Raw genomic sequence first — 14,482 nt, forward strand, 5'->3', positions numbered from 1 at the left:
AAGCTATTAATGTCTACCGCTATCTTTATGTTCTAAAGGCGGTATCACGTCTTCTGAGGCCTGCTGTGTTGGAGATGTTTCTAGAAGCTGTGAAGGGAATGGGGAATTTCTGCTCTGATGCCCAGCTCAATGACATGGACCTCCTCTCTCAGTCTGTCAGGGCCAAATGGGAGGTAAGGGTAGTTTATTTATTTCCAAACCACTGGTATATTCTGACAGTTGGTGAACCAGCCGGCAATCTGGGTGGCCAATAGGATCTGGCTGCAAACTTGTACCTGCACTTTCCGACTTGCACTCTCAGTCACCTGCTCTTCCTCTGTCAGTCACTTGGAAGTCTGCAGCCAGACCCTTCTCCTGGGTGTTCAATGCCACCATGACCTTATCTGGCCAGCATAATTGATTAAATCAAAACATCCTTTTGATTGAACTATTATAAATGTGAACTAAATGTTGTGTATTGTTGTTTAAGCAGTGTAATATTGTGTGTGCAAGCAGATAACACATACCTTAAAGGAACACGCTGATTTTTGTGACTTTAGCTTATTCACAGAATCTACAGAGTTAGATAAGTCCATACACACCATTTTTATCTCCATGCGTGCCATAACTGCATGGCATGCCATGGCAACGTGGGGGAGAGGACGCTGGCATTGTCTGTTCGCTGCTTCTCCACCCACAAACCATGTTAACTGTACAGTTCGATTTAGATTTTATTTGATTATGTTTGTGACTAGTCTAACAGTCAGAGCTACAATTGGGACTGTTGCTGATTGCTGGCAGCCACTGAGAGGACAATGTTTGCCTTTTTCCACCGCTTCTCTGATGTTTGGTTGAATAGTTGTGGTTGGTTCTGGTTTGAAGGACATTTGATGTTGCTCGCTGCGGCTGCTTTCTCTTCTGGGTGTCGGCTGCTCACTGGTGGTCTCGGTTGTCTCCCTCGGGCTTGAGCTGCATGGTGGCTTAACCCGGGGTAGCGTCATCAGCATCCGGCATGATGTTTGGATGTTCCGCTCCTCGGCTGCGCCGCTGTTCCGCGTTGCAGCCATGGAACGGCTTGGACTTCTGCACCGACCCTGGTGGGTCCACAGATGTGCCCGGTAAACTTTGTTTGCCTCCTGCGTGGTGCTGCGGCGATCTCCATCGTCTGAATCGTCATGAAGACCCATCATCTGATCTTCAGCTGTCATGCCTCAACGACGTCATCAGGACACTGCCGAATTGGGAATATGTAATAGAGCCTCTAGCGCTGGGAGAAATGTAATACATGGAGTAGACCACTCACAGAGACTTCCACCATCAGCTCTGTTTTCTGTTCACCATCAACTCTGTTTTTCTGTTCACCGTCTATCAGCTTTGTTTCTGTTAACCATCAGCTCTGTTTCTGTTCAGTTGTCTGTGTTGGTAGATTTTTTTGTGTTATTCTATATTTTTACTTGTTATTAATTTTTTGGTGTTGTTGTTGTTATTTGTTCCCTTTGTTGCACTTTGAGATTCTTCGGAATGAAAAGTGCATTATAAATCAAATCTATTATTATTATTATTATTATTGTTATTATTATAACTCTGTCCAATGCACCCACCGCTAGCCTAGCTTAGCACAAAGACTGGAGGTAAATGGCTCCATTTATCATACTGCTCAACAAGTGACAAAATAACGGCAACATTTTCCTATTTACATGTTGTGATGCAGAGAGTGTGCTGGGGACTATTTTCAGGTGCTGCGTATCATTGCAGATAATTATGCAGGAATGATAGTGTAGTTCCTAGCCATATCTGTCTAGAAACTTTACTGTCGCAATTTTCTGTCTATACTATACACATCACAAAATATTATTATTTTGTCACTTATTGAGCAGTAGAATAGATGGAGCCGTTTACTTCCAGTCTTTGTGCTAAGCTAGGCTAGCGGTGGGTGCGTCAGACAGAGTTAATGCACACACAGAGATGAGAAAGGTATGTATGGACTTCTCTAGCTCTAGGGGATACAGTGAATAAGCTAAAGTCACACAAAGTTGGCGTGTTTCTTTAATGTACATGCCTCTGCATGTAAGCATAACTGCATTAAATCCAGATTAGTTATTACACTTTATTTATTCAGTATTTTTTTTTTAAACTTTTGTCATTTTATAATGGTTTAGTCATCAAGAATTGATTTGTTGTAAAACAGTTTACTTAATGATTTCATGCATGTTTGGACAGGTTGATATAAAGACAGTTAAAAAAATTCTTTCAGCTATATAATCACATTTTACTTGCATTGCTCTCTCATCAGAACCAGTTAGCCAAGTTTGCAAGCCTTTTCATTGCACTTTCTAAATGGCTATTACATATGCACCACAAAGAAGACTCCTTTGATCTGATACAAGAATATTAACTCAAATGAGCTTTAATGTAGTTGTTTAAAGTTTTTATATTTATCGCCATAATCTTTCTGTACATATAAAAATACATTTTATTGTATCATCATTATATATAAAATAATTATTGAAAGAGTTTGAAATTAATTTATTTAATGAAGGATTTGGGTTCAAACCTCAGGAATGTGTCACAGCAGCTGAGCGAACGGTGCATCTGGAAACCTTAAGAAGAATTAAAGAGATTGTGCAGTCTGCAGGGAGTGTTCTTCTCAGCACAGACACAAAGAGAATGGAGAGCATTCAGCACAACACAGACTTCACAAGTGACTTGGCACCATCCCAAGACAGGTAAGAAATGGATGGTAATTTGTAGTTTTTTTTATACTGAAAAGCTTTGTCATATTATAATAATGATGTATTTCTTAGTATAGTATATGCTTTAAAAAGAAAAAAAGTTCTATATTTTATGTATATAAACTAATTTTAATTAGCTTCACATAAAAGTCTGCTAAGTAAAACACGTGCATGTGTGTTCTCAGCAGGGGGGGAGCAGTCAAGGATTGTGTCCTGCTGAGAGGGACTGTACCGCTCGATGACCTAAGACTCGTCCACTCACAGGTACACGTGCTCATGTGTTGCATGTCTGTGTGTACGCCATGACGGTTTTATCTCTCTTTCTTTTTCTTTCTCTGATTTGTGTTTTTTTTTTTTTTTTTGTAGCATTTTTTTCAGTCATTCTAACCAACATGACTAGCATCTGTTTCAGATTTATATCTGCCTGGTGTTAACATGGCACATTTTTTTGGCATGGCCAAGTTTGTAGCTTGTAGCCAAACATGGAGATAAACCTTGTGAGAACTTCTCAGCTCTGATTGGATGTTGTTGACCATATGGACAGCTTATAACTCACAGAGGAGTTAATCTACTGGGATTGGTTAAGGCTGCTAAAGAGTGTATTGCTTGTGCTGGGGTCGTTTGACCCTACTTGTAATGACACTGGTCGTTCTCTCTCAGGCTGTTGTCCAAAAAAACATCGTGGAGATTAAACAGATACCAGAGAGAACCATCATCCAACCATGTTCAGCACAGGAAGAGAGGGTTACTGAACAGGAAGCTAAGAGCAGGTAAGCACTTTTTATGCAAGTCTCTGCCTTCAAACTGTTTAAAGTAGTAGATATATTTCCCTATACTGTCAATACTTTCTGAGAAGGGAAATGGCTTTGACCCTTATACAGTTGCAAGAAAAAGTATGTGAACCACTTGCAGAATCTGTAAAAATGTGAATAATTTTAATAATGATCTAATGATTACTTACTGTATATATAAATACAATGGTTTATTTGAATAGGAACATATACAATATACATAGATAAACCTAAAAAAAACCAACAGTAATTCATGCAAGTATCATATTGTTTATAGCAGAAGCTAATACCTATATATTTATGTTACGTTATGTTATGTTATGTTATGTTATGTTATGTTATGTTATGTTATGTTATGTTATGTTATGTTATGTTATGTTATGTTATGTTATGTTATGTTATGTTATGTTATGTTATGTTATGTTATGTTATGTTATGTTATGTTATGTTATGTTTTCTAGTTACTGTGCTGCACAGTCAGTCCTTCAGCAGCAGCTGCTTAACAACAGTCAGCAGCTGGGATCAGAGTTTCCCATCAGCCACGGCAGCAGCACCAGTATCTCTGCTGATTCACTGAGAAGTCAACTCCAGCGCCTACTGGTTAGTCTCACGCACCACTTCCCTGCATTTAGGGTGCATTTTGTATACAAATGGCTGTGTGCTCATTTAGGCTCTTAAGGACCAGACGGAGGCTCTGTGGTGTGAGTTTGAGCTTCAGTATTCCCAGGGCTCTCAGCACATGGAGGATGGCTATAAAATGGAGATGGAAAGCGCTCAGCTCATTCAAGAGTGGAGGGGACAACAGATGTGCATTCAGGCCAGGTGAGACATGTACATGGTCTCTTTTTTTTTTTTAACCAGTGAGCTGCCTAAAGATGCTTTGCATTATGAAGACTGTTCAGGTATGTTCCAAAGTAAACAACTAAATTATGCTGCCTGTTAGCAACTTGTCTACACCGAACATGAGCAGCGCAATTCGACTAAAAGCAATAGAACTGATTATAAACAGTGATTCTGTTTACACTGGATGTGGCACAACGCGAGTGACAAATTTCAGACAGTTAACTGATGTCTTGTCCTATGAATGACAAATGCATTGCAAAGGGCTCTTTGTCACATCCAGTGTAGACAGCCTTTATCTGTTCCGGCGTGACAACGCAAGCGACAGCAGTCGCGTTCAGTGTAGACATGGTGTAAGATTTGTTCTTTTGGCCAAATTATAAGGGAACATTTCACAGTTCAAGAAACATTTCTTATTATTATCTATATTGAAAACAATTGTGCAACATTTGTTATTAATTTCTAGAAGAATTAAATTAACTATTGATTTAAATCATTTGTCAGGCCTCTTATGGTCTATTTGAGCTGCCTTACAGAGCTGTTGTCTATGTTAAGCAGGTTCAAATCTGTCACTTATAAGGGAGCTTGCTTGGTTGTGGAAGAGAGCAACTGTTAGCCATAAGTGGCAGAATAATGTTATTTTATTTTTTTCTCAGGGTGAATTCCCTTGAAACTGCCATAAAGCTGCAAGAGTCAACTGACATAAAGATCAAACTGATTTCTGAACAGCTCACACAGATCCGTCAGAAACCTCTGAATATAATGAACTTTGCAGTAGCTGATGCCAGAAATCTACATGAAGACCTAAAGGTACAAATTCATTTTCATGCTTACATATACTACATATATGTAGATGTTTTTCTCACCTCACAACCAGCAATTCAGACACATTACATTCATGCACATTTTGAAATGTTCAGCTTGCATATATTTTTCAGAGGTAGTTGTATATTTTTGATCCTAAATCACATGTCCTGATTTTTGATGTTTTGTTTTGTTTGATTGTTCACATCATAACGTCTAAAATACTAGACTTTCCGTAGAAAATATGTTTCTTTCTCATTCAAAGTGCACATTCAAACCTTTGTACATGAAATGGATTGATGTACTTTGCATGTTCAAACTCATTATGACATCTTTGTTCTTTGTTCAGTGTCTAGATGAAAGTATTGAGAAAGAGCTGTACCTGCTTAAGAGCGAAGGTTCAGTTAGAGAAGCTGCTGATCTGAGTCACATTGAGCTCCAAGCCCGTCTCCCCCTGCAACAAACTCTCCACGACCGCACAAAATACCTGGAGCAGCAAAGACAATGTCTGAGAAAGAGTGAATCGGCCCTGGTGGCCCTTGAGAACCTCCTTTTCAAACTCCAGCAGGTCAACAATGACCTTACTGCAGCTCACAGCACATCAGACCGCAGCTACAGCTTAGTCTCCATCCAGCAAAGCCTCCAACAGGCCAGGGAGGAATCGGTTCAGCTAGACCGAATCCTAGATGAGGCCGGTATGGGAGTAACTTTAAATGATAAACCAGGCAGCTGTGACGAGATGGTGTCAGCTTTGGCTTTGCATGCAGAAGAGGTCGAGGCTAAACTGGGTATAGGGCTGAAGCGATCTGACAGAGGTGGGAAAGGAAGAAAAAAGGGAGAGCAGAGAATGTTTGGTAGGAAGAGGATGGGCGTGCAGGTCGCCCTGAGAGAGGTGCTGGCGGCACTGGAAAGACACGGGCTGAAGGAGCCCACGCTTCCTGCACTACAGCACAGGTGAACAAGCTTAAAAATAGGACTGCTTTTCAAAAATAGTAATGTTTTTTTCTTTGTTTTGTATGATTAAGAAAATTATTAATTAAAGTGAAAAAAGTTTTATTAAAGCTAATTAAATTAACAAGTGCAAAATAAAATATAAATTAAATTATAAATTATTATTATTAAGCAATAAAATAAGACAGTACTGCCTTTTTTCTTTGTCTTGCAAACAATATTTCTAAAGTAATAATTTTCATTTAATTTAATTTGTGTTGTTAAACAAAGAGTTATGTTATTTAAAATAACAATTGCAATATACGATATCAAATAAAAGGCAAACAGGACTTTAAAGCACTTTTTATGCTAAAATAATAAAACAATTTATGTTAATTATAATAATCATCAATATAATATATAATATAAGGTCTAAAAATATATAGACCTGAATGAAGACCATTAATGCACTATAATATCAATATAAATATCACTGTAAACATAAAGAATGCTGGGAATTATTCATTAGTTGTTTCTCACAGTAACGCCTGCATTTGATCTGTTTTAGAGAGTTAAAAAAATCTCTTATATAATCTGAATTTATTACAATAAAGTAGATGATATGTCTCAGTCTCACCGGCGTCTCTCTCTCTCGTTCTCAGGTTACGCTTCCTGACAGACATGGAAAGTAAGCTGGTTGCATTACGCTCAGAGATTCAGGATCTGAGAGATACATGTGCGCAGACGAGCACCTCAGACACAGGCCTCAGCGAGCTGCAGGCGGAATGGGAAAAAGCACACGGAGCTGTCACAGAAAGGTGGCAAGAAATGCCTGTGATTTATAGGAAAGCTCTTTGTTAAATGCTGTTACTCTGATGGAATTAGACGGCACATATGGCTAACTGGATACATTTGTGTCATTCTTCCATTTCAGTCTTGAGCAATGTGTCTCTCTGACTGAACTACTTAAAAAGTTCCAGAGCTGCCGAAATTGTTTGGGCAGCACTTTGCAGAGAGCAGAGCAGACTATCGGTGACCAGGCCTTCTACATGGGCAAAGATAACCTACAGCTCCTGATCAGCAAGGTACAGAGTTTTCCTGGGTGAAGGGCTTCCATATAGTGGACAGCAGATGGCAGTATTACCTACATAATTTTAGATCATTTTTAGTATTAACTGCAGAGGTTCATTTTTCGTGTGTTAATCAGCACATTTGAGCTTCCTCAAGAACCAATGAGGTTTATTCTGGTGTGTTACGCATCACGTTTGAGCTTGATCAATATATTTAGTAAAACAGTAATTATTAATGTGGGATCATTTAGTAGTTGAATGAATGAATGCGTATAAATTAATTCTTGATTATTGACATATTTTTTGTGTGTGGGTGTGTCTAGGTGACCAGTATAAAGTCAGATCTCAGTGGCCTTGGGGATGGCGTGGAGGAGTTCAGAGCTGTGTGCAGACAGCTCCAGTCTCTGATGAGAAGGATCCCTGATTGTGTAGATGCCCCATTTGAGAGTGAGGCTGACACCCTCATGGACCGCTGGCTTGATGTACGTTCCCTCAGTAATGCTATATAATATGAACATGTCCTCTCTCTCTCTCTCTCTCTCTCTCTCTCTCTCTCTCTCTCTCTCTCTCTCTCTCTCTCTCTCTCTCTCTCTCTCTCTCTCTCTCTCTCTCTCTCTCTCTCTCTCTCTCTCTCGCTCTCTCTCTCTCTAATACTACTCTGTGTTTACAAATGCTCTTATTTCAGGTCACTGAGAAGACAGACTGTCATCTGGATAACCTTCAAGCTGGGTTTTCTCTTTGGGAAAAGCTCCTCCTATTGGCTGGAGAGGTAGAGGGCTGGAGCTCCCAAAAGATGATGACACTTGCTCAGTCACACCCCTTTCATTCGGAACACGACGTGTCTGCCATGCAGGTAAAATCTTTGTCAGGTGACAAATTTAGGTATTACTTTCAAATACACTTATTTTAGAATTTGAGACCAATGGTTTCGCATAAATCTCAAACCTAATAAGTATAATTTTTATACATCATTCTCATATTGTGATCATTTATTGACTATCTAAACATGATAGTGACATTTACACTACCATTCAGGGCCATAAGGACATTTATTGTGTTAAATATTTCTGTTTCAAATAAGTGCTATTCTTTTGAACTGGTATTATTTATTAGTATCTTGAAACTGTTACCACAAAAATAACAATCCGTTTTCAACACTGATGATAAGAACTATTACTTAAGCACTGAAAATTCAGCTTTGCATCACAGGAATAAATTAGATGTTAAAGTATATTAAAATAGTTATTTTAAGTTGTAATATTTCGTAATATTTTGTTTTTAATGTATTTTTGATCAAATAAATGCCGCCTGAAAGTAAACTACTTTTTTGCCGAGCCCAAACATTTGAACAGTTGTGTATCTTTTAGTTCAGCCCCTCTTTTTGTGATGTAACAGTTTTATTAGACTTATAAATTGAAAAGTCGGTCATTAAAACTGGGTTTGTTATACATGTCATAACCGATTGTATCCATCTCATATATAATTGTATTTCACAGGATGAGCTGAGGGCTCAAGAGGAGAACATTGAACATTTCCATCGCAGATCTTCAGAGATCCAGGAGCTGCTGCAGAGTCATGAGTTCCCACTGGAGCTGCAGGTGACACACCAGGATCTTTTTTCTTAATGTATTCACTTAAAGACATTTTTATTCAAATAATTATGTAATCTAATATGCCAAGTTCTGTTGGTAAAACCGCGTGTTTTAGTAAGTGTTAATCAGCCTAGCTCAATATCCTATTTCATGTTCCAGCAAATTCACTAGTTTTTTTTTAGGTGATTGAGAGCCAGCTGAGGAAGAAGATGGCGGAGGTGATCGAGCTTTTTTCAGAGACCAGTGATGTTTTCAGACAGCTTGAAGCTGCCAAAGGCCAGGTGGCATCTGAGATCGCAGATCACCTTTCCTCCATCCAGACTATCACAAATAATCTGAGCACACTGTCCACATCTGAAAGTCCACAAGTCCTCAACATCATCCAGGTGAATGTTTATACTTTAAAGTTGACATGCAATGGTATATGCGATTGCTTCTGCGAGGACCAATGAGGTTCATTCTTGTGTGTTAATCAGCATGTTTAAACTTCCTCAAGAACCAATGAGGTTCATTCTTGTGTGTTAATCAGCATGTTTGAACTTCCTCAAGAACCAATGAGGTTCATTCTTGTGTGTTAATCAGCATGTTTGAACTTACTCAAGAGCCAATGAGGTTTATTCTCATGTGTTACGCAGCACATTTGAGCTTCCTCAAGAACCAATGAGGTTCCTTCTTGTGTGTTACGCAGCACGTTTGAGCTTCCTCAAGAACCAATGAGGTTCCTTCTTGTGTGTTACGCAGCACGTTTGAGCTTCCTCAAGAACCAATGAGGTTCCTTCTTGTGTGTTACGCAGCACGTTTGAGCTTCCTCAAGAACCAATGTGGTTCATTCTTGTGTGTTAATCAGCATGTTTGAACTTACTCAAGAGCCAATGAGGTTTATTCTCATGTGTTACGCAGCACATTTGAGCTTCCTCAAGAACCAAAGAGGTTCATTCTTGTGTGTAACGCAGCATGTTTGCCCTTCTGCAAGAACCAATGAGGTTCCTTCTTGTGTGTTACGCAGCACGTTTGAGCTTCCTCAAGAACCAATGAGGTTCACACATGAAGCAGGTTCGGTTGAGCTTCTGTTTATGTTCACTAATCAGTGTTTATATGTGAAATAAAAGCCTAAATTGAATCCATTCATAATATAATGTGATCGTGTCTTTTCAGAAAATTTGGACTAAACCGCTCAATTCATATCAACTATTTGAAGCGTCAAAGTGGAAGTTGCATAGACTGTCAATGGAGGGACAGAAATGCCAGATTTCATAAAAAATATCTTAATTTGTGTTCCAAAGATAATCGAAAGTCTTGTGGTTCAATGACATGAGTTCAATCTTTTAATTGGTAACTTACTAAAAAATGTTTATGTACTAATCCTTTAATGTAACTGTTTTAACTTGCAGGGCTTATTGGAAAAGCTGCAAACGGAGACAGAGCAGGCAGATGTGTTACTGCAGCAGATTGATCTTCTGGCCAGCATTGCAGGTCTAGAAAACCTACAAGAACTGGCTGAAGATGGAGCTAACCTTCAAGAAAAAATCTGCACTGCCAGAGAGCTGGTCATAGAGAAGGGAGAGCAAGCAATGCACCCCAACAGGCCTGAAAATCAGATGGTCCAAGACCCTAAGCACATCAAACCCCAGATTAAAAAAACTGAATGTACTGTGCCTGAGTTACATTCTGAATCTAATGGTAAAACAGAGGAACAGTCACATGGAGGGAAGACACAAGATGCTCTTCTTGAGTTGAAGGACTTCAAAGAGCAGGCCTGCAGCTTGGCCAGTGAACTGCTTCTCAAGGGCGATTTTCAGCTTTCTGAGGATGAGAACAGACAGATCACACTTGAGGAAAGATTCACAGCCGTACAGGTAATTTTCTTGTCCTTCATAAGTTTGTGCTCCAAGGGTCTGCATCTTTAAAGTGGCCTGAACTGAAATACGAAGCATTAAAAAAAAAAAAAAAAAAAAAAAAATGTTAGTTTTGAGAACTAGAATCAATTTGTTTCTTGGTAACTACTGTAGTAAGAGTTTTGCACTGACAGTCCATCATATAGTAAAAGGAAAATCTGCACTTAAAAAGAACCAAAGAAAGCAACTGTATTACAAAGTTGAACCTTTAATATGTAAATTTATATTTCTTTTTTAATGATAAATTATAATTACCTACAATATTATATTATGCAGTGGATATAAAATCTACACCATTCACACACACACTTGAATGTAAAATAACACTACACGTCACTTTTATTCAGTTTTATAAATGCTAACTCCTCACCATGGTTCTATTTTCATTATTTTCAAATTAGTAATTGCATTTTTGTCATTTTAGATATAAAATTTTGTTGTTTTCAATGTTGTATCAGTTATGGTTTTGTTAGGTACATTAGTTTTTGTATTTTTTCTCATTTATGTGGTTTGTTTTTATTTTCTCAGCAACATAGTGACTGTGAATGTACTTTTCAGTATTTAATTAGCAGTTTTATTCTGCTAAGCCAATCGATTAGTCCAGTTGTCTAATGTAATAAGACTAGCTTGTTGGATTTTTGGCAGGCTGTAGAACAAGTGGAAAGTAGCCTTCTGGAGGTTGAGAAACTGTCTGAAGTCTTGCAGACAAGCTGTACTCCAGAGGGTCAGACTGCTGTCTCCCAGGACCTTCAGACTTCAGCCCTGAGGAAGATGGTGGAAGATGAGAGGACTTGGGAAGGGGACTCTGATCCAGGTCAGAGCTCAGTACAATGCAATGAGCCCCAGCAGCCTGGAGGTTCCACAGCTGAACTCCAGTCAGTTCAGGTTAGTTTTGTGTCACTTTTGCACAGGAATTGTTTGCAAATAGGTATGAACGTTTAGGTTATATTTCAGGTTTTCAAGTATAATTATCAGTTGCCTTATTATACTAAACCTGTATAACTATCTTTCATTTGCAGAAAACAAAAGAAGATATTTTGAAGAATGTTGCAACTTTTTTGTTGATACAATGAATGTAAGTGTGCTCCAAAAAAGGACTGGACCCCACTGACTTTCATTGTATGTACAAAAAATGTATTAATTTTTCAAAACATAATTTTGTGCTCTGCAGAGAAAGGAAAGTCATACAGGTTTTGAACAGCATGAGAGTAAATGATCACTGAAATTGAGTTTAAAAAGGAAAATATGTCTGTGATTATTGCTTGACCGATGTGCACTTGGGTTTTTATTTCTTTGTGGCTATGGCTTTGGGGTCAGCAGGAGTGAAGTCATTGAGTGTACCACTGTGGCATGGGCACAGAATCATTCTGTTCTAGCTAAAACCTGCTAAATGGAGTGTCTGCTCTGTATTGACTTTAGGCCATTAATGTAGGATCTAGGATGCCACCTCATTGCTTTTAAATGCTTGTTTTTTTACTTTCACTCTGAGAAAAAAATCCTTGTTTTGCTCTGCTTTTCTGATGTCTCATCTTATCTTTTAACTACATTATCAGCATCATTGTGATTTAATTCATGGTTTCTCAAAACAGGTTTTAAAAGGTATGCTCACCAAAGCTACAAGTATTTAATTTTTGATCCTTTTTAATGGTAATGAAAATCTTAAAATTAAAGGGGAAAGCCCATAAGTTAATTAAATGGTGTCTTAAAAGGATAGTTCATTTTAAAAGCTGCTTTGAAACTTTGAAAACAATAGTAGTCATAGTAGTTTGTTTACTTGTTTTGCAGGTTGCCACTGGAAGTGTATTGGATGACTGGTATGATATGAATGTAAAGATCATGCCCATAAAGGAAGTGAGTGGAATAGAAGATCCATCGTGTTTGTCTTTATCAACACAACAAGCAACCGCAGATGTTGAGAAACTCACACCAGGTCATGACACAGATAATCAGCAGTCCATGTCTGTATCTGAAGAGAGGTGTGAAACTGGATCTGTAATAAGAGAAGATGACATCGAATCCTCTCATGGCTCTTCTTGTAGAAGTCCAAAGCCAGTCTTTACCGTAGTACTGGACTCTGATCTTGCCAAACCCAACCAGAGCCGATTGGCACAAGCTATCTCAGCTTCGACATCTAAACGGGACACTGTTTCAGTTGTTCATGATAGGATCACAGTGAGATCAGAGGATGGGTTGAAACTCTTGGAACCAAATGTTGATGTAGCTGTAGATGAAAAACATGCTGTAATACGTTCTTCTGATGAGCCTTTTGATTCATGTGGCACATTACAAGTGCAGTTTAATGAAGACCAGCACACTGGTTATGTTGAACCCACCCATTCTACTCCAGACCTTGATTTCAGGCCTAAACCTGAGAAGGACTCATCTACTCAAGCATTTGTCCCAATGGATTCATATCCAGAGAACCATCATGCAAGCTCTGGAAATGCAAAGAAAGTATTTACCATCATCCTCGATGTTGATTCTTCTACATTACCATCAGACAGGTGTCAGTTACTATCTGATGATAATGTATTGGGTCCTGAAGACTCATCCACAGATAAATTATTCCAGTCAGATGTAAAAAATCAACAAAAGAGCTCTTCGGTCACTGAGAAACCTGAAGGCCAAGAGGCTAAAGGAGGCCTTTTAGGGAAGGACTATGGGAAATCAAGTTCTGAAATACAGCCAGGACCGAAGGAAGCGATCCAGCCCAAAACCCATGAGATCATGGAGATTTATGTTCGAAAAGGTGAAAAAGAGATGCAACATGAAATCATAGAAGATACATCAAGCCAAATGGATGTCCACACTGGTGAAGGCAATGCTTTGGGCTCTGTAGTTCATCAGCCGGATGTCACAATGTTAGAGAGTCATGATGAGGATGAAAAAAACAAATTTGCAGAGCCCTTAATTGAAGAAAACACACGTCAAAAGCCTCCAAATGTTGCTAAAGGTAGGAAGAAGACCAAGAAATCAGCTGGTGTGAAACAAGCAAACAATATCAGTAGTAGAATGGTGAAGACATCTAGATCTGAACTGAGGAACAAAACTGACACAGAAAACCTTCAAACTTCTGAGGTCAGGCTGATGGACATCACAGATACTTCACTAACTGTTTCTTCAGACTATACTCACCCAAACACTACAAAGCCATTGAGTACAGAAAACAAACTAACTGCATGTATAAAGACTGCACAGGAAGAGTTAGCCTTGAAACTTCTACAGACTGAGACTAAAGAGGAACGATCTGAGATGGTTAGCATCTCCCTAACCGGAGAAGCCCATCTTAATACCACAGACAGTGCGGTCTTAGCAGCAATGGAGACCGTACAGTCAGCACATACAGAGGACTCCGAAACAATGCTTACAGATGCTTCACCCGTTATGAGAGCTGAATGTAAAACACAAATTCCTACTGCAGTGCCATCAAAGTCACAGCTCTGCCCGGCTGAAGCTCAGAGGACAGATGATTCAGATGGCAGTGTCCCTTTGCAGGTAAGATTCACTTGGTTCTGTTCTTATGAAAGTTCCTCAGAAATACCTACACTCATGACGTTACTCACAAAAATATTGGTGGTCATGTTCAGTACCTGAATAAAGTGCATGTCAAATTGTTTTTTTGGTGTTTTTGTTGTGATGGTTAATCATGAATCCGTTGTTTGTCCTGAGCAGTTAAACTACCCGATGTTCTTCAAAATAAATTATACAGTTCCTAAAAAACCTTTTGCATATTAAACCCTTTTTAGCAGTGATTATATGATTTTGAGATCCATTTTTTCACACTGAGGACAATTGAGGAACTCAAACACAACAATTAAAAAAGGTTCAAGTATTCACTGATGCTCCAGA

At 38.8% G+C, this 14,482-nt stretch overlaps 1 protein-coding gene across 1 annotated transcript in view; it reads left to right on the forward strand.

The window, feature by feature from the left end:
- LOC137041072 (nesprin-1) overlaps nt 1–14,482 on the forward strand; it is a 110,000-nt gene that overhangs the window by 25,423 nt on the left and 70,095 nt on the right. Inside the window, exons 23-39 of the mRNA XM_067417005.1 lie at nt 39–173; nt 2,539–2,705; nt 2,897–2,975; nt 3,372–3,481; nt 3,964–4,102; nt 4,173–4,324; nt 4,999–5,152; nt 5,496–6,100; nt 6,739–6,894; nt 7,011–7,161; nt 7,470–7,628; nt 7,832–7,999; nt 8,643–8,744; nt 8,921–9,124; nt 10,130–10,594; nt 11,279–11,518; nt 12,419–14,128. Coding sequence (XP_067273106.1) covers nt 39–173; nt 2,539–2,705; nt 2,897–2,975; nt 3,372–3,481; nt 3,964–4,102; nt 4,173–4,324; nt 4,999–5,152; nt 5,496–6,100; nt 6,739–6,894; nt 7,011–7,161; nt 7,470–7,628; nt 7,832–7,999; nt 8,643–8,744; nt 8,921–9,124; nt 10,130–10,594; nt 11,279–11,518; nt 12,419–14,128 — 4,896 coding nt within the window. The remainder of the gene's footprint in view (nt 1–38; nt 174–2,538; nt 2,706–2,896; nt 2,976–3,371; nt 3,482–3,963; nt 4,103–4,172; nt 4,325–4,998; nt 5,153–5,495; nt 6,101–6,738; nt 6,895–7,010; nt 7,162–7,469; nt 7,629–7,831; nt 8,000–8,642; nt 8,745–8,920; nt 9,125–10,129; nt 10,595–11,278; nt 11,519–12,418; nt 14,129–14,482) is intronic.

Source organism: Pseudorasbora parva, chromosome 15, assembly GCF_024679245.1.
Source record: "Pseudorasbora parva isolate DD20220531a chromosome 15, ASM2467924v1, whole genome shotgun sequence".
Classification (NCBI taxonomy): domain Eukaryota; kingdom Metazoa; phylum Chordata; class Actinopteri; order Cypriniformes; family Gobionidae; genus Pseudorasbora; species Pseudorasbora parva.